At 41.0% G+C, this 22,263-nt stretch overlaps 1 protein-coding gene across 3 annotated transcripts; it reads right to left on the reverse strand.

Moving 5' to 3' along the window:
* Positions 1-469: 469 nt before the first annotated feature.
* On the reverse strand, positions 470-21,148 carry LOC310857795 (uncharacterized protein). Of its 3 annotated transcripts, none has more exons than XM_083763685.1 (20): positions 20,981-21,148; positions 11,543-11,653; positions 11,321-11,430; positions 10,963-11,077; positions 10,660-10,776; positions 10,495-10,556; positions 9,982-10,131; positions 9,279-9,470; positions 8,342-8,432; positions 6,728-6,869; positions 5,962-6,145; positions 4,144-4,243; positions 3,542-3,672; positions 2,944-2,975; positions 2,723-2,835; positions 2,350-2,495; positions 2,176-2,270; positions 1,796-1,874; positions 1,585-1,693; positions 470-728 (listed from the first exon to the last, which is right to left on the reverse strand). In XM_083763685.1, exons 1-20 carry the CDS (start codon positions 21,039-21,041, stop codon positions 652-654), a joined length of 2,217 nt encoding a protein of 738 aa, XP_083619811.1. In that variant the 5' UTR covers positions 21,042-21,148; the 3' UTR covers positions 470-651. The 3 variants fall into 3 exon arrangements, with proteins under 3 accessions (XP_083619811.1, XP_083619810.1, XP_083619812.1); XM_083763684.1 differs by having other exon boundaries at positions 11,525-11,653; XM_083763686.1 differs by having other exon boundaries at positions 11,321-11,402; positions 11,525-11,653; positions 20,981-21,019.
* Between the last annotated feature and the right edge of the window lie 1,115 nt (positions 21,149-22,263).

A 22,263-nucleotide genomic window follows, 5' to 3' on the forward strand; every position in this document is an offset into this window, starting at 1 on the left:
AATTCAGGATTTCACTGAGGAGTTCTTTGTTGCATATTATGATGGTGTGCAAAGAGTGAGACATACAGATTGGGGAGATCTTATATTTGAAATGTTCAGGTTGATAGATGGCAATAAAAACCAGAATATTTGGGCCTTTGACCCATTGTATGTCAGTGCAATCACAACACAGACAGTACCTCCCTGAGTTGTTTAAATAAGTAGATATCACTGGTTAAACTGGTCAGAATAACATGTTCCTTCCACACGCTACATCCGGCCGGGGAAACTCCCCGTCAGGTGAAAAGAAGCAGCTTGGACTCCTCATGCATAGAAGGAGGCATGAGGTCAGTCCGCTGCCCCCCCAGGTTGGCAGAGGAAGTGTAGCGCCCAGGATTACATTAGATAATTGGCACTGGGTGAAAAAACTGGGTTGCAAAATGCTTCAATTCCCCTCTGTTAACACCCCCCCCCGCTTCTTGAACTTGAACAGTAACAAGAATACAATTTGCACATCAAAAGGTTTTCATGGTAATAATAAAAGATGGAGTGCATCTTGGGCTAACACATTTGGATTTGGGTCACAGTGTCCCACTGTTATCTCGGTTTTTACTTAGTTACAAGTGCAACACATTGTGAGCTTGTAGATCTGCTATTTTTTGGGCGTGGCATTTACATGCAGCTTGTTGGAGAAGGAGCAAAGAAGTAGAGAGCCAGTAGAATAAGGTAGACCACCACCAGAGCAGTGCCTGAGAGATGAACAAAAAAGTAAATAACATCTGAACAGGAGACTTGTATAGAAAATTACATTCATTTATGGAAGTAATTGGATTGGCACAACCAACAATGTTAATTAATCTAAAATACCATCCTAGGGATGATCTGAGGTCGTTGTGAGAGTTGGGTGGGGTCGAGGCGCCAAGGGATAAAGAGGTCTCTAATGTTCTGACAGATTTTTCACAAACTGGCAGCAGTACATCACAATGATTATGACTCAGAAGGACATTTGCAAGTAATTGCCTGTGATGATTTCTGATTACTTACATTATATTTGTACAAACAGTTACTTTATGACTACATAGGTAACACGTGTTGATTCCTGTCTAGTGTTTTAAAATGTTATTTCTTCTTAAAGCTGCACTATGCATGATTTTTTCAGTCTATTTGAAATCATGTGAGGGTTGAAAACAGGGGAGATCAGCCCATTGCCCGGGTTAAAATACTAGTACATATTGTAATGAGTGTATCAAAAGTTACCTCTTGCTGCCACATGGGGCCGCTAACGTACTTGAAGTGTAAAAACGACTGCAGCTTTAACACTTCATCAGCTACAGTATGAGTCAACCAGGGTAAAATCCTAGCCTCACATAGCCATATTAATATCACTGCTGCCTTGGGCAATATGCATTGCAAAGGCAGATTAAAGGCTGGCTATACAAGGCTAGTAAAATCCTGCCCTGATACAGTTAAAGGCTAACATGCAGGTTGTATTTTTGCTCAATAAACAATGTGGACTAGGGCAAAAGTGACTTTCCCTAACCCTAACCCTAAATTCATTATGATTCTGAAAGATGTTGCTGGATTAGTCACTGTATAACAACTTACCCTGAAAATAGTCTGACTTGCCATCCATGAAGATATAGTTGACGAGAATCACGCTGAAGATACTGGCCCACAGGTGCAAGTCACTGAATATGAGCAAGAAGCCCACATCCTAAAAACAATGCAAGACAAATAGTCTGTTATCAGGAAATGAAACCACCACCAGTAGGTTTTCTTTTCTTTAAAAGCAACAATCATAAGGAGGGTGTCTTACATAGAAAGCGTTGAATAAGACGAGCAGAGGAATTTGTAGCATGCAAACCTGCACGGCAATACAGCTTCCCACCTCCAGACTGAAAAAGTAAACCATACATACAGATACAGTTAGGTCCAGGGACCCCAGGGGTCCCATTTTGGGATATTTTCCATAGAGATTTGAGTGTGTGGTTGCTTTATTTTGGCTAATCGAAAATAGCTGATCTACAAGCTCACAATGTGAAATCAATGTTTTGTGTCCCTGGCCTGGCACATATCTTTTCATAGTCAAGTACGTATCAATTTGGGGGTCCTGGACATGAAAATATTTGAGTACCACTGCTTTAGACTTCTGTGACACATCATTTCACTTTTGGGTTTCCAAAGGACCTACTGTACCTGAGGCTGATATTGTTCTGTAGGGCAAACTGGATCCCGTTGACAATCTCTGGGATCTCTGGAACCATCGCCAGAACTGTTACCCCTATGAAATACTAGAGAGAAAGAGAGAATAATGTCAGAGGTGTTCTACAAAATTCCATGCAATGTGTGTGTGAGTCAGTGTGTATTCACCTGTGAGATATTGGGCTGGCTTAGGATTGGCTGGATGTGCTCAGTGGCGAGATCAGCACATGCAGACATTAGCACAGTTCCCATGATGAGGATGACCAGTGATCTCCAGCGTGACCAGTGGACCACTGCTCCGGGGTTGCCCGTTACTGAACCCAGACAAAGGCATGATGTGGGCACTCGTAAGGGTCCATTTAGTTCCATTTGTACACTCAGACTTACATACATGCTCAGGATATTTCGGCAGGAGACCAAGGCGGTCTGACAGTCATCTATGTTGTTAAGCACCAGCTGCATTACATAATATGGAATCTTTTGACATTCAATTTAGCTGTATTTCTTACACAGAGTAACGAAACGAAGGAGAGTCTCATACCGGGTCCCACACCAACATGGATATCATAGATATAGGAGTGTGTCTTCAAAGTGAAGATGAGACCAATGATGTAGGCAACAGGCAAGAGGACACACACAGTGTAGATCAGCGGTCTAGACACAAGAAAAGAAGAATACTGTAGGTATATAACAACGTAGCCTTTTTCTTTTATTCCAGCTAATATTTCAGCTACAATATCAAATTAATAGACAATCACTTACTCAATGTGGTCGTGGAACAATGTTTTGTTGTTCTGTTGAAGGAAATAGAAAATCAAAAACAATTTCTCATAGTATTTAGCCTTTATTTGCCCATGATGAGTGACTGTGATCCGTTAGTAGCCCAAGGGCTAATCCCGCAAATACCTGACCAATCAGGGCAGGCGAAAATGCTCAAAGTCAACGAGAGTAACGTCGCCGTAGTAGAAGGATCTCAGTATGTCAAGGCTGGCATGGTTGCAGTGATGATTAAACACTTTTTTGTGTGGGTGTAGCCCTGGTCCAGAGCGTTAGAGAGAAGACGCTCTGGACCAGGGCTACCCTGGCTGTTTTTGCCCTCGCCTACAGATCATTAGCTGTTGCTTACTGGTCAGGCTGATACGCCAACGACAAATTCCCAGGTGGTACTCTATATGGTATACCGTATGTTTTTTTAACTACTTTATTAGTCAGAAATGTAAACAGCAAGTGGTACAGTAAGACATTAAAGCTATAGTTGTGGTCCTATGTATGAAATACATAATCAGTATATTACAGCATGTTTATAAAAATGTGTAGCAGTGTAAGTTCATGTTCTAATTCAACAGGTGAGGTCACTGACCAGGTCATAGTGGCAGTTATGGCAGACAAACGGCCCACTACTATTGCTTGTGGTGTTTCCTCCTGTGGAGGTGCAAGCATCACACACCAGGTTCCCATAGGCCTTTGAGAATAGTGTGGGGGCAAACACACCTGGATGACAGAGAATTCACACCTTAGAATAAAATGTAAGAACAAACTTGGAGACAATTTGCTAATAAGAAGGAAATATTACTATATTAAACCCTATATACTTCTTTGACGGGGTCCCACTGGAGTCTGTACTTGGTCCTCTCTTTTCCCCGCTTTATACCAAATCTCTTTGCTGATCCACAAGTCGTGTGACGCAAGCTTCTAGATACATTTTACACTCTCAAGAGTTAAATTAAAGTCTACACAATTAGAGAATGTAGATTTTTCTTTTTTTGATCAACATTTGCCTGTTAGCTCTCCTATGGTACCACTACCAACATCAATACAGCATTTAATTTTGTATGGAAATGTGTTTTGGGTCTGCAAGAATAAATAATGGGCCTTGATATGAAAAGAGTTGAAATCCACTGCTGTAAGAAATCTACATTTAGTAGTATAAAATTGAAGTATAAATGAGATCCAAGTGCGTACCTCCAACAGAGATAAAGAGCAGAGCAGAGCTCACTCCGGTAGAGCGGCTATTGAAGCGCTGCTCGCTGTGTTTCAGACCGCCAATGATCATACAGATCCCCTGAAAGACACAAATGCCATTGTTCAAGTTCATAGTTTTACAACTACCGGTAGTTCAGGTCAAGGAATAATTATGTACAGTGTAATATGCAGAGTGACTATATTTTCTGTTTCAGTTGATTGTTTCAGGTTTTTATTGTTTAAAATGTATTTTCTTTGCTTTTATTAGTTTCGTTTTTGAGCTTCGCTAGCCCCTCCTATATACAGATTTAATGTTTGTCTTGTCTAGACACACATTAAAAACGACATTGACAATGGACAGAGTTTAATGTTTGTTTTGTCACTAACACAACCACTAAATGCCATTAACAATGAACAGAGTTTAATGTTTGCTTGTTTGTAGCGCCCCTCACGTCACACGGGTGTGATTTTTAATTATAATTTGGGACATATAATTTGTCAGATGCAATGAATTCAGATTATTACAATACAAACTCACAGTAATGTATTCCAGTCTCAATAAATGGATGGGTGGGTGGGTGTATGGATGGACGGATAAAAACTAAAGACAATTTATGTATATTTTATTTTATTTTGCTTTGTAAATACATAATATCGTTTCAGTTTTGTTTATTTGTTTCAGTTTAAAAAAAGGTCACAACTCGTTTTTAGTTTTAAATAGGCCTATAATCATAAGACGCCCTAAAGGGCGACGTTGCGTGCTTGCATCAGTTGAGAATATATGCTGACCACATATATGAAGCTAATCCCATGTCAAAGCCCTTAGGCGCTTTGGCATGGGGGGGTCAGATTAACATGAATTCTATATTGGCCATATAAGGAGCATGTCTTGAGTGTACAGGTTTTGATGAGGTCAGATCAACAAATGGAATGTCAGAACAGGTCAGCTCCCTAAATGGAGATCTAACAGTACGTTTTAACAGCGGGCGACAGCTAGACGAATTTTCCGGAAGTGCATTATTTGTCTATAGGACCCGGCGACTACCGGCGATAGCAGGTGAATGGGCGATGGTTCAAAAAGTGGGCGAGGCAACGTCGCCCGAAAATATACAAATAATCCATCTTTTGGGGCGATGACTGGCGATTCGGCGATGTGTCGTCCGATGCTCGCCCACTGTTAAAACGTACTGTAAGGGTGGTAGTGGGGACATTCTCTTGAGTGTAAAGGGTTTGATGAGGGCCCAGGTAGGGCCGGGCCTACATTTTCCGGCCTGTTGAGAACTCGTCGGCTGTCGGGCGTGGCTGCACTAATAACTTTGGGGCAGGCCCGTCTAGAGTTTGCAGGTATGAGTCAAAAGGGAGACATTGAAGAGCAAGGATGGATGGGGATTGGGGAAGGATCAACATATGGAATGTCAGAACAGGTTCTGAAATATATCCATCCATATATGGAGATCTAAGGGTTTGAGGTCAGCTAGAGTTGCTGGCCAATATTGATGACATCAGGGATGTTCCTATATGGGCTTAATTGCGACAGCATGTAGCATTTACTATGACATCAGGGATCCCCATCCCTGATGATGTCACAGGATGTCACAAGACATTCTATGTGAATGATGGGAAATGGACGTTTTCATAGTAAATGCGACCTGCATATATACGAACAAGAGTGCAGAGCAGACCTAGTCATGGGCAAGGCCTAGAAATCTCCCAACTTTGCTCATTACAAAGTTTTGCTCATTTACAAACTTTAAAACTTTATTTTTTATGTTGAAAGTGGCAAGCCCTATGTTTCCATTGTGTTGTACAGGGACTTACAGGGATGAAAAGGATGCATCCAAGTAGTGTGCCAGTCAGTGCTGCCTTAACCATCTCCTGTAGACAGGGATTGTCTGTCCGATGACCTCTGATCAGGGCTGTGATGTAGAAGGTCAACTCTGTGATAGAGCCGAAGGAAGCGTTTACCACTGCTCCCACCGCAAAGTTACTCTGGGCTGAGATACTGCAAGGAAAACAGAACAGGATAACTTATTGTTCGGTGACTTTATATATATTGTTTTATTATTATGGATATATCCCAAAAGCTACTCTTCCCACAATTTTGACGGCACACACACAAGTAATACGATATGTCAAATCGAACAATTGTGATCTGTTCATTTTTAAATTAAAATTTGAAGTTATAGATATTCTAAACTCTCCAAACATGGTAGAGTGAACGATTCTCAGAGATGCTCTGTCTTGAATCTAGGGTTTTCTAATCAGATTAGATAAGATTCTTAGTGATTAATCTATTGATACATTTTTCAATTAATCAAATAATTGAGAGCAGTTTCTTTTAATCACATTTCAACAAAATAACATGAACATGAATAACACATTTCTAATACAGAAAAATACAGAACATTGCAGATCTTAAGCGCTCATCTGTCTGCTATTTTTTAAGGTTTTTGATAGTTTGACCACTCCCATCAAGTATTTTATAAAATGTATTCCATTTAAATAATCAATTAAAATACGTTTGACTAACTGTTGCACCCTTCTTTAATCCTTGTGTGCTTTTATCCCAAGAAAGAGCACATACCTTGCAATTCCCATACCAATGTAATAGGACAAAGGTATTGTGGAACAGACTGCTATGCCAAACTTGACTTCTGAGCTGGCATACTTATTGTCTTTGTCGATGTATCCAATCACCAGAGCAACTATTACCAGAGGGAGGAGATCTGAGATGAGAGTCAAAGATTTTAACTGGTTTTATGCCACGCAGACAAACACACACATGCAACGACACACACACACACACACACACACACACACACACACACACACACACACACACACACACACACACACACACACACACACACACACACACACACACACACACACACACACACACACACACACACACACACACACACACACACACACACACAATACAATACAATGAATCCTTCAGGGGCCTATTTCACGAAACTTGGATTAACTAATCACAGATTTACTGATCCTTCTTCTTCATGGGGTATTAAGGCAGTTTGCATCCTTAATAGTTGCATTACAGCCCCCTTCTGTATATCTCATTATCTTTACTAATCTATTCAAGACTTACTGATACAAGGACTTAAGCTTCTAAAACTACTACTACTACTATTAACTTAAAACAGAATTCTTAATATTGTAAGCATAATGATATTGTCGCAATGTGATATTTGGCCATAACTCCCTCCTCTGAGGGAGCTACCTTTGGGGAAGGGGGTTGTTGTCCAGACAGGGGCCAGACTGGTGAGGGTCATGGGTTCATGTAGCATGCCAAAGTTTGTGCTATTGCGATTGAGAATGCATTGGGCGTTTAAGTTAAATAACTCAGAAACTACAAAACATTTCAAAGTAAAAAGTTCCAGCATGTGTCTCTACAGTAAGCTGAATTTTACAAAGTGTGAATGGAGTTTCTATGTGAAAGTGATTTTTTGAAGTGCCACTATCTGCCTATAAATGTCAACAAAACAAATTTGAAAGCACTATATTTCTAAAACTATGAAACATTTCAAAGATTCCTTTTCAGGCACACATGTCCACCGTAGAATGAACCTAAATAGGTTTGAATGGGGTTTCTAGGTGTAAGTATGTAGGACTAGTAGTGGGTGAAACGTTACAATGGTAATATGTTGTAAAACAATGAGTAATGGTAACGTTTTCACTTTTACAAAAAAAAATAATAATAATATAATATAATATAATAATTATTCTTAACCGTGCACTTGCACGACAGCAAATATAGTGCTTAAATTAGTCCTTTAATGCAGACCGATACAAATAAGGCAAAACATAAACCCATAATAATTGAATAAATCTGGAAAACATCATTGGTTTGTGATCAGTTTGACTGCTTAATTAATGAACAGTAAAGACATCAGGATTAGGTTAAACCTGGCTGTTAGCCTGGTCCGGAGCAGGCTAAGTCCAAAGCATTAGTTTCCATGGTAACTAATGTAGCATCACTTTCATGAAACCGAATCAAGCCTCAACATATCCAGGTTAACTGGTTAAGTTAATCTGGCAAGATCAACCAGCTTTCATGAAACCGGTTAATCACTGATCCAGGATATATTAAGCCAGGATATGTGTTAAAGCCCGGTTTAATCTCTAATCCAAGTTTCGTGGAACGGGCCCCTGGTCATCTTTAGGTAAAGGATACTGACAGCAAAGACATTGATCCCATCAACTGTATATTTGTAGTAGTACCAGTTTATTGCATGGTAACAGCATAGGAGTGCTCTGGTGTCACGCTAAGAAAAAATAAATGACATAGTTAGTGAACCTGAAGCATTCACAGCTTAGCTATATTTTGTACAAAACAAATTCCATGAATGGTTACATTTTTTGATTCAGCATATATTTACATTTTCTCTATGGTCCCAAAATATTACCTGAATAATTGGTTGAATAGTTGGCTGAACTTCATTCAGTTGTCATGAATCATGTCATGGATGTTTCAATTATTATTATATATTTTTTTAATGTTTTTTTTTGTGGCTTTCACCTTTATTTCATATTTTTTTATGGAGGGACAGACAGTAGGCTGACAGGAAATTGGGAGAGAGATGGGGGGGTGACATGCAATAAAGGCCGTCGGGATCGGGAGTCGAACTCACAGCACACTGCCAGACTGGATTACCAGCCAAGGTGCCTGGACCGCTGAGTCACGGCCCAGGCCCAATTAAGAAAATTAGTTTATATTTAGATCTTTTCTCCAGGAACTACTACAAATTTACCTCCCAGTCCCGGCAGAGTAGTTCCAGGAGTGGTTCCAACGGATTGTGTGGCCCTGGTCTTTCCCTAGTGGGTCTGATCGAGAGTAACTACTGGGACGTAAATCAGGACATGATCACCCCGGCTGGGTCACCCGAGTGAGGGGTATGATCTTCGCGAGACCCGAAACCCTAATGACCTTGTGGTACATCACTGAGGTGAGGTCCCCCACCCCCCCACGTATTTTCGTTCAGATAGTCACTGATCTAGGTATGCCAAACCACCAGTATGGTACTTTAAGAGTGGAAAAAGCTAGTTTCAATAAGCCAATATCAACCAGCGTCAGGGTGTTTTTGTACTGTAACTGGATCACTATGTCTTACCTTCACCCGTGAGCATGTGGAGACAGAGATGTCTTCAGGTGCCATGAGGAGAATGGTCCCCAGGGTACGTGCGTTCATCTTTGCCACAGGGATAGTGAAGACCAGTATCCAGGAGAGGAAGCAAGCCAGGGCATGAGCCACGACCAGAAGAGGATAACCCAGCAGCAGCCATACATATGTGGTCAAACGATGCTACACAACATGAAGGGGACACTACTTCATTAAATGATCATGTGCTGAACTTGATTTCCATGTCTGGTTTAGTCTGTTGCTGTGTCACAAAGGCTTTGTTCAGACACTAGGCAAATCCAATTTGTTTCTCAAATCTGATCTTTAGGATTGACTGTCCACTAGGGCAGGCATTTTATGGAGGCCATGAAGGCCATGGCTGCCATTGCCCCTCAGTTTGGCCTTCTGCCCTTCAAAACAAAATCACACTTGTGTGAAGTGAGGGGTGCCTGGTAATGTTTGTTAAAACTAAACAAGCATTAAAAGTACATTGACTTCCATAGACATCACAGGCTGTTGAGATTCTGATTCTAATAAAAACAATGTGATTCCAATCTGGATTGGCTAAAAATCGGATTTGGGCTGCCAGTCTGAACATAAACCGTCTTTCTTTCCATACATTTCATAGGCTCTCTAGTTTCTGTATAAAGAGCTGTGATCCAATATGAGTGAGACACAGTGATAGCACACATACCCAGTAGGGTTTCCTTGGAGATCCTCCCGGCAGTTCCCGGACTGTTGCATCAGTGGATGAAGGGAGCAGGATGGGTACGGCTTCCTCCACCCCATTTAAAGTGCACTCACAGTGAGGGGAATTCTCACAGCACCTCACTGCATTTCCTACCTGGAGTAAGGATAGAGTAATTAAAAAAACAACTTTAATATTGAACTTTCTGCTGGAAAATCACGGCCCATCTACATAACACTTGTGTTGTTCTATGTATAGGCTGGCTAGTGCTGAAACGATAGGATTTGATGACAAATCATGACAACGAATAAAAAGAAAAAAGAAAAGAAAAAAAGGGTTGCACCCTGCCCCTTTTTCCTTCTTTCTAATTATTTGTTCGGCCCAAAAATCTTTGCTTATTGTCATGGTTTTTCAGGAGCCGAGTTGGCTTTGTCCGAGGCTTAAAGGGGGCGGGACTGCAACTATCTATTGGAAGAGACAGGGGGAATAACACAGACTCCAGCTACACGCAAACGGTACCTCAAGTATTGACTTGCCGAAAGGCCACAGGAAGTACCACGCTAACTGCCAGCAAAGCTTACCTGCAAAAAGAAGGGAAAAACAAAAAGGTGCACATGATGGTTATCCGGTGAGATTAGTTAGTGATCAAATGTAGTGATAATGAAGCCATGGTCATATACATACCATACGTTGCTCCAAGGACAGTGATGAACATTAGTATGCTGACCACAAGGTATGCCAGAAACATCCACCACCCAAACATGAACACATACGCTACGTTTCCAAATGTGATTAGATGACCTGATAGCAGAACAAGAAAAGTAAGACACATGATCAGGCCAGCATAGTGAAAACATCCATATAAGCGATTAATTACTGATACATACGGTACTATGTACTTAGTTACAGATATATCAATGCCATCCGTCTGTATCACTTGGCAGTGGCATGAAACCTCACAAAACAATCAAATAAGCTACTCCGAACCTGCATCTATGTGTGGTTTAATGATGGTAAGTTCAAAGTAGAGCTCTTTAACGACATCAGAGCGCTCTTCAAGCGGACGCTCCGTCACATGGCTCTTCCATTTTCTGAAACCAAACTGGCATTGCGCGCGCACGCACGCACGCACGCACGCACGCACGCACGCACGCACGCACACACACACACACACACACACACACACACACACACACACACACACACACACACACACACACACACACACACACACACACACACACACACACACACACACACACACACACACACACACACACTTTAAGTCAATGCATGAGTTTTCAAAAACTGAAAATGTATGGAAATCCTTCTCCTTTGCCCTCACCCTATAGTTGTTGACTAATTTATTGGCTTCCACTTCATTCTCTGCTCTGATAGTGGTCTTGCACAGGATTTCTTCCCGGCAACTGTCATCACAAACAGGGTGGCTGTGACCTGATGTGACACACAGTGCCATTGACATGATAACAGTATAGGATGAAATGCCATATTATTGTGAAATGGTATTTCCCTTGAGAGTAGAGCTCACATGTGTGTGTGGACAGGCATTTAGTTGTGCAGAGTCCTGGACGGAGGGACGGATGTGGTGATGTGTTCCACGTGTCGAGTAAATCGGGTTGTTGGGAAGCTCCCTGGGTGTCCTGCTCCACTAGAGAATCTGCAACAGGAGAACACAGTTGTAATCAAATGTAACTGACTCTTATTATGTCTTATTATGGGATGTTATGGGACATCATAAAAGGCATCCATCCATTGGCTTGGCGTAGACATTTGGGTGACATGGTATAGTTTAACATTGATTTATCATAAAACATAGCATCTGTGAAGCTTTTATACAGTATATTATCAGTGAGTTTAGTGTAGTATTTTAATGTGCTGAAAACTGTACCTCAAAGAGTCAAATAAATATCACACAATTGAACAGTGGGTGCCTGCTGCCCGGGAGGTTAGGCACATCTCCGGTTCAACTCCTAGGCCAGATGGACTGTTTGCCGCATATCGCTCGCTCAGTGTTTCCTGTTTCACTGTCGCTATCAATAACGGCTCAAAACCTCCCTCCCCCAAAATAATTATTAAACTATTAAATAACTCCACACCATTTGCAATGTGCATGCCATGTGCAATAACTAAATGTTAAAGTGCCAAATTTTTGTATTTTTCCAGTTTTTCATGTGTCTATGAGGTGACAGTACTTCATTAGACACCCTGGAGTCGTTTTATATGTGCAATGGTGTATTAACTTTGTATTTAGGGTTTCTTCCTGGAGGCTGAACCCTTGACACTCAAACAGGCCAATGAAATAAACAGTAATATAGTGACATCACACTATCCCCCTTTATCAATTCAATTCAATTCAAAGGGCTTTATTGGCATGAGAAAACATACGTTTACATTGCCAAAGCAGAAAGAACAGTACAACAATACAGCAATACAATCAAAACAAAAACAAAAATGATGTACTTTGTCAGATTCTTCAATAGATCAACTTCTATGTTCAAGATCACTCGATGCAGGTATAGTGCAGGCATATACACAATGATTAGTCTTTACGGTGGTTGTGTTCCATTTGATATCCTTCTCCTATCACAGCAACATTCTCCTATCATACAACTACAGCTATAGGTGCAGCTTCAGTTGGATCACCACCCACCAGGCAAACCAGGCATACTTAATGCCCACATAAAAACAAAATTTTAACTAATACTGTACACTTTTTTGAAAAAAGTTATATAAAAATAAGACCTGATGATCATGTTTTAGGGTGGATAAAAATCACGGCACTCCAACTTTAAATCTTACATTTTTATACAGCCATCATATTGGCGTACCCTCCCCCAATAAATCAATGCTATTGAACACTCTTTACTGTGTTGAACCAATGAAAAGTATTAAAAAGTGCTTCTGACAAAACTAGCTAACTCCATTGGACCTGTGTGCTGAAGGAGCTAACTCCACCCCTCTCCGCCTCATGCAAGTATCTGACAATTATATAAAGTCACAATACCAACTTTGATGAGGCAGTATTGGTTTGTATTTAAAAAATATATAAGGTTTTCTTCATTTCCTGGAAAATGAACGTTTTGGAGTTAGCTGATTTCTGCCTGACAGCGGTGATACGTTTACAGCTTCAGAACAAAGTAGGCCTTTGTTTAGCCTCAATGAACCTATAAATTGTCCATGTAACAACCTGCCTCAGTCACCAGCCTGCCATCTCTGTCCTTTGCTTGATATATAATTATATATCTCTAGAATGTGAGGTGCTGCTGCTCCTAATTACTGACCACATGTTCAAGACAAAGAGGTCAAAAGCATGACAGCAAAAAAGGGAAGCAGCTGCTTCCCTTTTTGAGGGTTCAGATTCAGAACTGGTCCCAGCCTATTGAGTTCCAATTCCTCTTTCTGTTTGCACTTTCAGCTGGATGTGAAACTTTAAATGTTTGTCAGTCACTGGTGGTGGCAATTAGCCCTTCATTAAATCCCACCCCAAAAAGCGATTGTCCAATGCCAATCCAAATAGTTTAGCAACGGTTGCTAACTTGCTATGCAGGTCAAGCTTTCTTCACTGCCAACGTGCCTATTGGACAAGGATGGGTTGGGGAGGGACTTAGTGAAGGGATAATTGTATGTGATTTGCAGCAACATTGGCCTGAGTCACAAATCAAAGATTTGGTTTCTATGCTGATTCTGCTTATTCTGATGGGAATCTGCCATGTCTATCTAAACTATGGTCCTTTATATGGACAAGGATGCATCGTGAAGTTGTGATACGTGAAACAAACTACACAAAAACAGACTGCTGGAAATGACCGATTTATCAGTTTGTCAACAAAAAGGCTAAGTGATTACTACAGTAGAGGCATAGAACAGATCATTTGATTATTTTATGACTCAATGTTTATTAAGTTTTAAATTTGAACAAAAAGAACACTAAAAGCAGATAGACAATAGACAACAGATCATTTTAAACAGTTACATGGTATTGGCCATAGGCCTGTCACGATTGATAAAGCCTATCTGAACCAATAGTAATTATTTTACATAATCGTTTCCATTAATCTGTATATAGTTTTAGTTTTATTTACATAATTATCTCCTTTAACCACTTTCAACCTGGCATGCTTTTTAGGGCAAAAGGGTTTGTTTTTTTAAGTTTTAAGTTTAGAAAGTATACAATTATGGCCTGCAGGGCTTTGTAGTTATTTGTCATATCTGCCTTGTGTAACTTTTGTTTATCCAATTAAATCGCTATTACGGTGTGTGTGTGTGTGTGTGTGTATATATATATATATATATTTTTTTTTAAATTATTATTATTTTATAGGCCTATGATAAAATGTCATGGTCATTGGTCATACAAGTTGCAACATGCTTATGCAACTGAAAAACTGTCTACTGAAACATGTTGTAATGTTGCATATTAGGCCGCTCTATTTGTCCATGTCTCTTTTATGATGAATTTAAGAGAAAACAAGCATTGGGAACTCTCACTCACGCACACACGCGCGCGCACACACGCACCGCACAGACACACATAAGTCGCAGACATAATATAATGGCGCCGCTTCGTCATATAAATATAACTTAAGTTATATTACCATATGTTGAATTTATGCTAGTGGTATCGGAAGAATAATGCATAGGCCTATGCTTAATATAATTTACTACTACGTCTACTACTCGCCATATGGACAATCTCGTGCGTACATGTATTTCAAGTTTTGCTTTGTATTATAACCACAATTTAACGTGGCAGCGTCTAGTGAACAGATCTAATGAACAGATTTAAGGCTTCCGGTGGACGATCTCTTCAAAATAAGAGTACCCTCTAGAGTATTGAAAAAAAGTTTAATTTGCACATTAAAACTACAAATTAAGCATTTAAATGATGCTATATGATGCTATAAGACACACATTATGTTTCTGTGTAAAAATAAGTAATTAAATCATTATAATAATAATAATAAAGTTATCTAAATGGATAAATGCTATTCACTGGAGTGCATGGACTTTATAAAGTGGACACTGGACAAAAGACGGCTCCACGAGGCAACTATCTGGACATACCCACGCGTTCGGGGAGATGTCCTGTACCACACCCCACTCTCCGCTAAGCGGGAGAGGTGTAAAATTCACAGCAGCAGACCTTCTACTGGGGTCAAGGCTGACAAAAAGTACCGTTTCCGGACCCAGAATGGACACTGGACAAAAGACGGCTCCGCGAGGCAACTATCTGGACATACCCACGCGTTCGGGGAGATGTCCTCTACCACACCCCACTCTCCGCTAATCGGGAGAGGTGTAAAATTCACAGCAGCAGCCCTTCTACTGTGGTCAATGCTGAAAAAAGTACCGTTTCCGGACCCAGAATGGACACTGGACAAAGAGGCCTCCGCGAGGCAACTATCTGGACATACCCACACGTTCGGGGAGATGTCCTCTACCACACCCCACTCTCCGCTAAGCGGGAGAGGTGTAAAATTCACAGCAGCAGCCCTTCTACTGTGGTCAATGCTGAAAAAAGTACCGTTTCCGGACCCAGAATGGACACTGGACAAAGAGGCCTCCGCGAGGCAACTATCTGGACATACCCACACGTTCGGGGAGATGTCCTCTACCACACCCCACTCTCCGCTAAGCGGGAGAGGTGTAAAATTCACAGCAGCAGCCCTTCTACTGTGGTCAATGCTGAAAAAAGTACCGTTTCCGGACCCAGAATGGACACTGGACAAAGAGGCCTCCGCGAGGCAACTATCTGGACATACCCACACGTTCGGGGAGATGTCCTCTACCACACTCCACTCTCCGCTAAGCGGGAGAGGTGTAAAATTCACAGCAGCAGACCGTCTACTGTGGTCAATGCTGAAAAAAGTACCGTTTCCGGACCCAGAATGGACACTGGACAAAGAGGCCTCCGCGAGGCAACTATCTGGACATACCCACGTGTTCGGGGAGATGTCCTCTACCACACCCCACTCTCCGCTAAGCGGGAGAGGTGTAAAATTCACAGCAGCAGCCCTTCTACTGTGGTCAATGCTGAAAAAAGTACCGTTTCCGGACCCAGAATGGACACTGGACAAAGAGGCCTCCGCGAGGCAACTATCTGGACATACCCACACGTTCGGGGAGATGTCCTCTACCACACCCCACTCTCCGCTAAGCGGGAGAGGTGTAAAATTCACAGCAGCAGCCCTTCTACTGAGGTCAATGCTCAAAAAGGTGCTGTGCCTTGGGGCATTGACATGAAATCACTGGCCTATAACATGCATTGCAAAGTAATACTAATTATTTTGGTAATTACTGGTGTTTGAACACTAATGTCTGCATCAATGACAATGGTAATGTCATTCACTATGTAGATGGGCCATTAACAGTAATAGTTTATTTTTACAGTGCTGTGTTTATACATTCCTCCAAACCCTCTTTCTGGCTGGGCGGTGCCCAGGTATAGATGAGGTGACAACGATCGTTATATATATAGTGGCCCTCTCCATAGCATTACATTTATGAAAGAATAAAAGAATACAGACAAGGCTTTGAAAGTTAGAAAAAAAATACCTTTTAATTAATCATTAATCATTTCTCATTCACTGTTACACAGAAGAAGAAGAAATCATATCAATAATGATCATCACAATCAGAAATAAAATGCTCATTTAAAAGTTTCCAAATCCCTACAATATTTGTTTTTAAACATCACAATTTGTCTTAATGTGGACTGAGAAGCTACTTTAATAGTTAGTAGTTACAGATTTGATCAATTTACTGCATGTGTGTGCGCATCTGTGTTAATACAGCAAACATTATTCAAACACATGCAAAACTTGCAAAAACTACAAAGTCAATCAGTGCAAACATCACTCAAAAGTACAAAATGGTACTATAAGTGCAACGTACCTATAAGTGCATACATTACTCAAATGTATAAAAAGGTAAGACGTGCAATGTACCAATTAAGTGCAAACGTTACTCAAAAGCTTAGGTACAACATGCAATGTACCTCAATGCAAACATCACTCAAATGTATATATGGTACAACATGCAATGTACCTAAGTGCACACATCACTCAAATGTATAAAAAGGTAGCCTATAGTGCAAAGCATCACTGCAAACATAAAGTGCAAACATTGTACACACACACACACACACACACACACACACACACACATAAATTGATCAAAAGTTAGATGTACTTTTAAAGCAAAACCAGCTCAGTCCAAACATTTCAAACGTTTGTTTTTAGATGATCACAGTAAGCACTATTGGATTAAATCACGTGGGGACGTGTCATTTGGCGTCCCTCGCATCCTCCATTGGCGGCGAAGTTCTCCTACAACAGGGGTAGGCAACCTTAGGCACGGGTGCCAACATTGGCACAGCAGAGGGTGGTCACTGGCACACTGGCACAAGTGTGGGAGAGATGATTTTTCTTTTAAATTTAAATGTATATAAAAAGGTTTAAAGTTAAATTAAGTCCACTCACATCTGTATACAAATTACATCCTGCACATAATTCTACATTCATTTAAACTCACATTCATTGAACTCTGACTGGGGAGACAGTGGTACAGATACACATTTAGTCTAAAACTCATACATGCTGATGTGAAAGAAAAAAAATTAAAGAAGGAGAAAAATTTATCATGGGATGGAAATATATAATTTGAATGTGGTGTCATAATTAAACGTAATGTCGATATGGCACGCTCACTATTGAGAAAATAAAGACACGGCACTTCCACACACCAATGACACCATGAGTAACAACAAGCATACTGTACAATTTTGAAGTATTTGTACTTTACTTGAGTATTTCCAATTTCCACTACTTTTTACTTCTACTCCACTACATCTGTGGAGCAAATATTGTACGTTTACTCCACTATAATTGTTTTTGAAAATGTGTGTTACTAGTTACTTTTTACTAGATTTTGATTATTATTACAAAACATACATTAACCGTTTCAGCCCTATATACAGATACATTTTGGCCATTTGAAAATAGCCTATAAGCTCACAATGCGACTCATTGTGAGCTTGTAGATCTGCTATTTTCAAATGTTTTTTATGCATTTTATACGAAACGGGAAATTTGAAACGGGACATTCTGCATAACAAGTACTTTCTACTTTAGGTACTTTTTGATACCAATACTTTTGTACTTTGACTCTAGTCAATTTGATACCAATACTGTTGTACTTTTACTCTAGTCAATTTGATACCGGATATGATTTAATACCGGACTTTTACTTGTATTAAACAAAATATTTCCTAATGTTTTGATTGATTTGATTGAAATATGTATTAACAGTTTGCATAATTACAGTACATTTCAAGCACAACTCAATACAAAGACTGTTTACTGTGAGTGGACGACTCAATAAAGCATTACACTTGTTTATTATTTTATAAATGTAATGCTATGGAGAGGGCCACTATATATATAACGATCGTTGTCACCTCATCTATACCTGGGCACCGCCCAGCCAGAAAGAGGGTTTGGAGGAATGTATAAACACAGCACTGTAAAAATAAACTATTACTGTTAATGGCCCATCTACATAGTGAATGACATTACCATTGTCATTGATGCAGACATTAGTGTTCAAACACCAGTAATTACCAAAATAATTAGTATTACTTTGCAATGCATGTTATAGGCCAGTGATTTCATGTCAATGCCCCAAGGCACAGCACTTTTTTGAGCATTGACCTCAGTAGACGGTCTGCTGCTGTGAATTTTACACCTCTCCCGCTTAGCGGAGAGTGGAGTGTGGTAGAGGACATCTCCCCGAACGTGTGGGTATGTCCAGATAGTTGCCTCGCGGAGGCCTCTTTGTCCAGTGTCCATTCTGGGTCCGGAAACGGTACTTTTTTCAGCATTGACCACAGTAGAAGGGCTGCTGCTGTGAATTTTACACCTCTCCCGCTTAGCGGAGAGTGGGGTGTGGTAGAGGACATCTCCCCGAACACGTGGGTATGTCCAGATAGTTGCCTCGCAGAGCCGTCTTTTGTCCAGTGTCCATTCTGGGTCCGGAAACGGTACTTTTTGTCAGCCTTGACCACAGTAGAAGGGCTGCTGCTGTGAATTTTACACCTCTCCCGCTTAACGGAGAGTGGGGTGTGGTAGAGGACATCTCCCCGAACGTGTGGGTATGTCCAGATAGTTGCCTCGCGGAGGCCTCTTTGTCCAGTGTCCATTCTGGGTCCGGAAACGGTACTTTTTTCAGCATTGACCACAGTAGACGGTCTGCTGCTGTGAATTTTACACCTCTCCCGCTTAGCGGAGAGTGGAGTGTGGTAGAGGACATCTCCCCGAATGTGTGGGTATGTCCAGATAGTTGCCTCGCGGAGGCCTCTTTGTCCAGTGTCCATTCTGGGTCCGGAAACGGTACTTTTTTCAGCATTGACCACAGTAGAAGGGCTGCTGCTGTGAATTTTACACCTCTCCCGCTTAGCGGAGAGTGGGGTGTGGTAGAGGACATCTCCCCGAACACGTGGGTATGTCCAGATAGTTGCCTCGCGGAGCCGTCTTTTGTCCAGTGTCCATTCTGGGTCCGGAAAACGGTACTTTTGTCAGCCTTGACCACAGTAGAAGGGCTGCTGCTGTGAATTTTACACCTCTCCCGCTTAGCGGAGAGTGGGGTGTGGTAGAGGACATCTCCCCGAACGTGTGGGTATGTCCAGATAGTTGCCTCGCGGAGGCCTCTTTGTCCAGTGTCCATTCTGGGTCCGGAAACGGTACTTTTTTCAGCATTGACCACAGTAGACGGTCTGCTGCTGTGAATTTTACACCTCTCCCGCTTAGCGGAGAGTGGAGTGTGGTAGAGGACATCTCCCCGAACGTGTGGGTATGTCCAGATAGTTGCCTCGCGGAGGCCTCTTTGTCCAGTGTCCATTCTGGGTCCGGAAACGGTACTTTTTTCAGCATTGACCACAGTAGAAGGGCTGCTGCTGTGAATTTTACACCTCTCCCGCTTAGCGGAGAGTGGGGTGTGGTAGAGGACATCTCCCCGAACACGTGGGTATGTCCAGATAGTTGCCTCGCGGAGGCCTCTTTGTCCAGTGTCCATTCTGGGTCCGGAAACGGTACTTTTTTCAGCATTGACCACAGTAGACGGTCTGCTGCTGTGAATTTTACACCTCTCCCGCTTAGCGGAGAGTGGAGTGTGGTAGAGGACATCTCCCCGAACGTGTGGGTATGTCCAGATAGTTGCCTCGCGGAGGCCTCTTTGTCCAGTGTCCATTCTGGGTCCGGAAACGGTACTTTTTTCAGCATTGACCACAGTAGACGGTCTGCTGCTGTGAATTTTACACCTCTCCCGCTTAGCGGAGAGTGGAGTGTGGTAGAGGACATCTCCCCGAACGCGTGGGTATGTCCAGATAGTTGCCTCGCGGAGGCCTCTTTTGTCCAGTGTCCACTTTATAAAGTCCATGCACTCCAGTGAATAGCATTTATCCATTTAGATAACTTTTATTATTATTTAATTACTTATTAGTAATTTAATTACTTATTTTTACACAGAAACATAATGTGTGTCTTTACAATAACTGTAATGTAATAATAATACTAATTGTTATAATAGGTGTATTATTGCTTGATGAAATAGGAACCTTTATTGTTTGGATAGGAACCTTGCTTATACAAGTTCGTGACGCACGGTAAGCACGGTGCCTGTTGTTGGTTGCACCTCTCGCACGGTACCTGTTGTTGGTTGCACTAGACTGAGCTGACAGGTTGTTTATTACTACTCTTAGCACGGGACTTTATAATAAACTATTGCCCGGCTGGGCTAAACTACAATCCTTGTTGGGTGATTCTTAACGAAAAGAACACACTTTTACACTAATAATGTAACGTAATAGTTATTTAATTAACGAATTAAAATATTATTTTATTCTGAAGGCAACCGGATGTCTTAAATCTGCTAGCTCTCAGGGCGGAAGTCTTAAATTTGCTCATAAGACGGAGCCATTTAACGTCACCTTCGGTAGCCTGTCTTCTTCTCAGGCTTTTCGTATCAGCGTGCGTGGTTGAAAGGGACATCTCTGCTCTTCACGTTATATCTATATTATCTTGCACTCTGAGGCTGTAGTAGGCTACTGTAGTGTTACTGTACTCTGTGTACACTATAATGCGCTTGTGTTCTTCAAGACAAGCAGCGACGCGACAGCTGCTTGTCGGGCGCACTGATTCACGCCAGACACGCGTGGGGTTATGGGAAATGTAGGCCCAGTGGTGGACAGTATTTACTTTAGTAGTGTACTTTACTTGAGTATTTGTGGGATACTTATGACTTTCACGCCACATTTCAAAGACAAACATTGGTCTGCTATTTTCACTAGGATTGTTTGTTTTGTTTGTTTTTGAAGTTGTGGGCATTTCTTTTTTTAAAGTCTAAGTTTTAAAAGAGCAATGCAATGATATTAAAAAAGAAAATGTATAGGCCTATTTTAGTCTAATTTGCACTTTTGAATACTTAAGTATTTAAAGCATGTAGGCTTATACTTGCCAGAGTGAATTGTGCTGTTTTGAATGTCAGATATAAAAAATAAGTACCCAAAACATATATTTAGACATAGTTTTATATAGGCTAATATATATTTATTATGTAGAGGCTAATGTGCATATAAAAACATATTACGAATATACAGTAGGCTACATTCCATGCTCTAAAACATATTTAAAATTATAGGTTTATAAATTATAGGCAAATTATAGGCAATATCATTTGCATATTTTGAAATTTGCTAAAACATTTCATAATTAGGGTTAGAAAACAATTATAGCTTATAGCCAGTATTTGTTGATAAGAATAAGGGAATGAGGAGCTGTATATGTAGGCAACCACGTCCACATGATTATATAAGTGAAGGTAACACAATAATACAAGGTGAAATTTGACATTTGTCAAATTGTCACTTTACTCAGTAATGTCATGCATGCATGTGACAAGGCCAAAGGCCTCCTTACACGTCTACAGGGCGTTTAAGTGTCAACTGAACCTTTCACTGTAGTTACAGGTTGAAAAGAAATGCAAGCTTTTAACTTTCAGAAGAGTCAGGCACATTGTGCAATAACAAAATAAACATTTGTTGTCAAATAGCTTTAAGGTCACAATATCCTGGGTAAAGCTCTTTGTGACCCCCAAATTGGATTTGTCAATAGATATTTTCATGTCAAACCATCACCCACCTCCAGTGAACTAATCTATCTGATAGGATGAGGATTTGCCATGCCCTTGTTCCACCCATGGAACTGTTCTGCA

Source organism: Protomyctophum parallelum (genome assembly GCF_964188405.1).
Source record: "Protomyctophum parallelum genome assembly, chromosome: 4".
Classification (NCBI taxonomy): Eukaryota; Metazoa; Chordata; class Actinopteri; order Myctophiformes; family Myctophidae; genus Protomyctophum; species Protomyctophum parallelum.

Bases quoted from the DNA above. Each gene is read 5' to 3' on its own strand.
- LOC310857795 (XM_083763684.1), bottom strand. From the start codon at position 21,041: ATGTCCCTTTCAACCACGCACGCTGATACGAAAAGCCTGAGAAGAAGA. The intron at 1,875-2,175 runs GTACAGTAGGTC...TTACTTTTTCAG, and splicing joins CAGAACAATATCAGCCTCAG to TCTGGAGGTGGGAAGCTGTA. The intron at 1,694-1,795 runs GTAAGACACCCT...CATTGTTTTTAG, and splicing joins TCTTATTCAACGCTTTCTAT to GATGTGGGCTTCTTGCTCAT.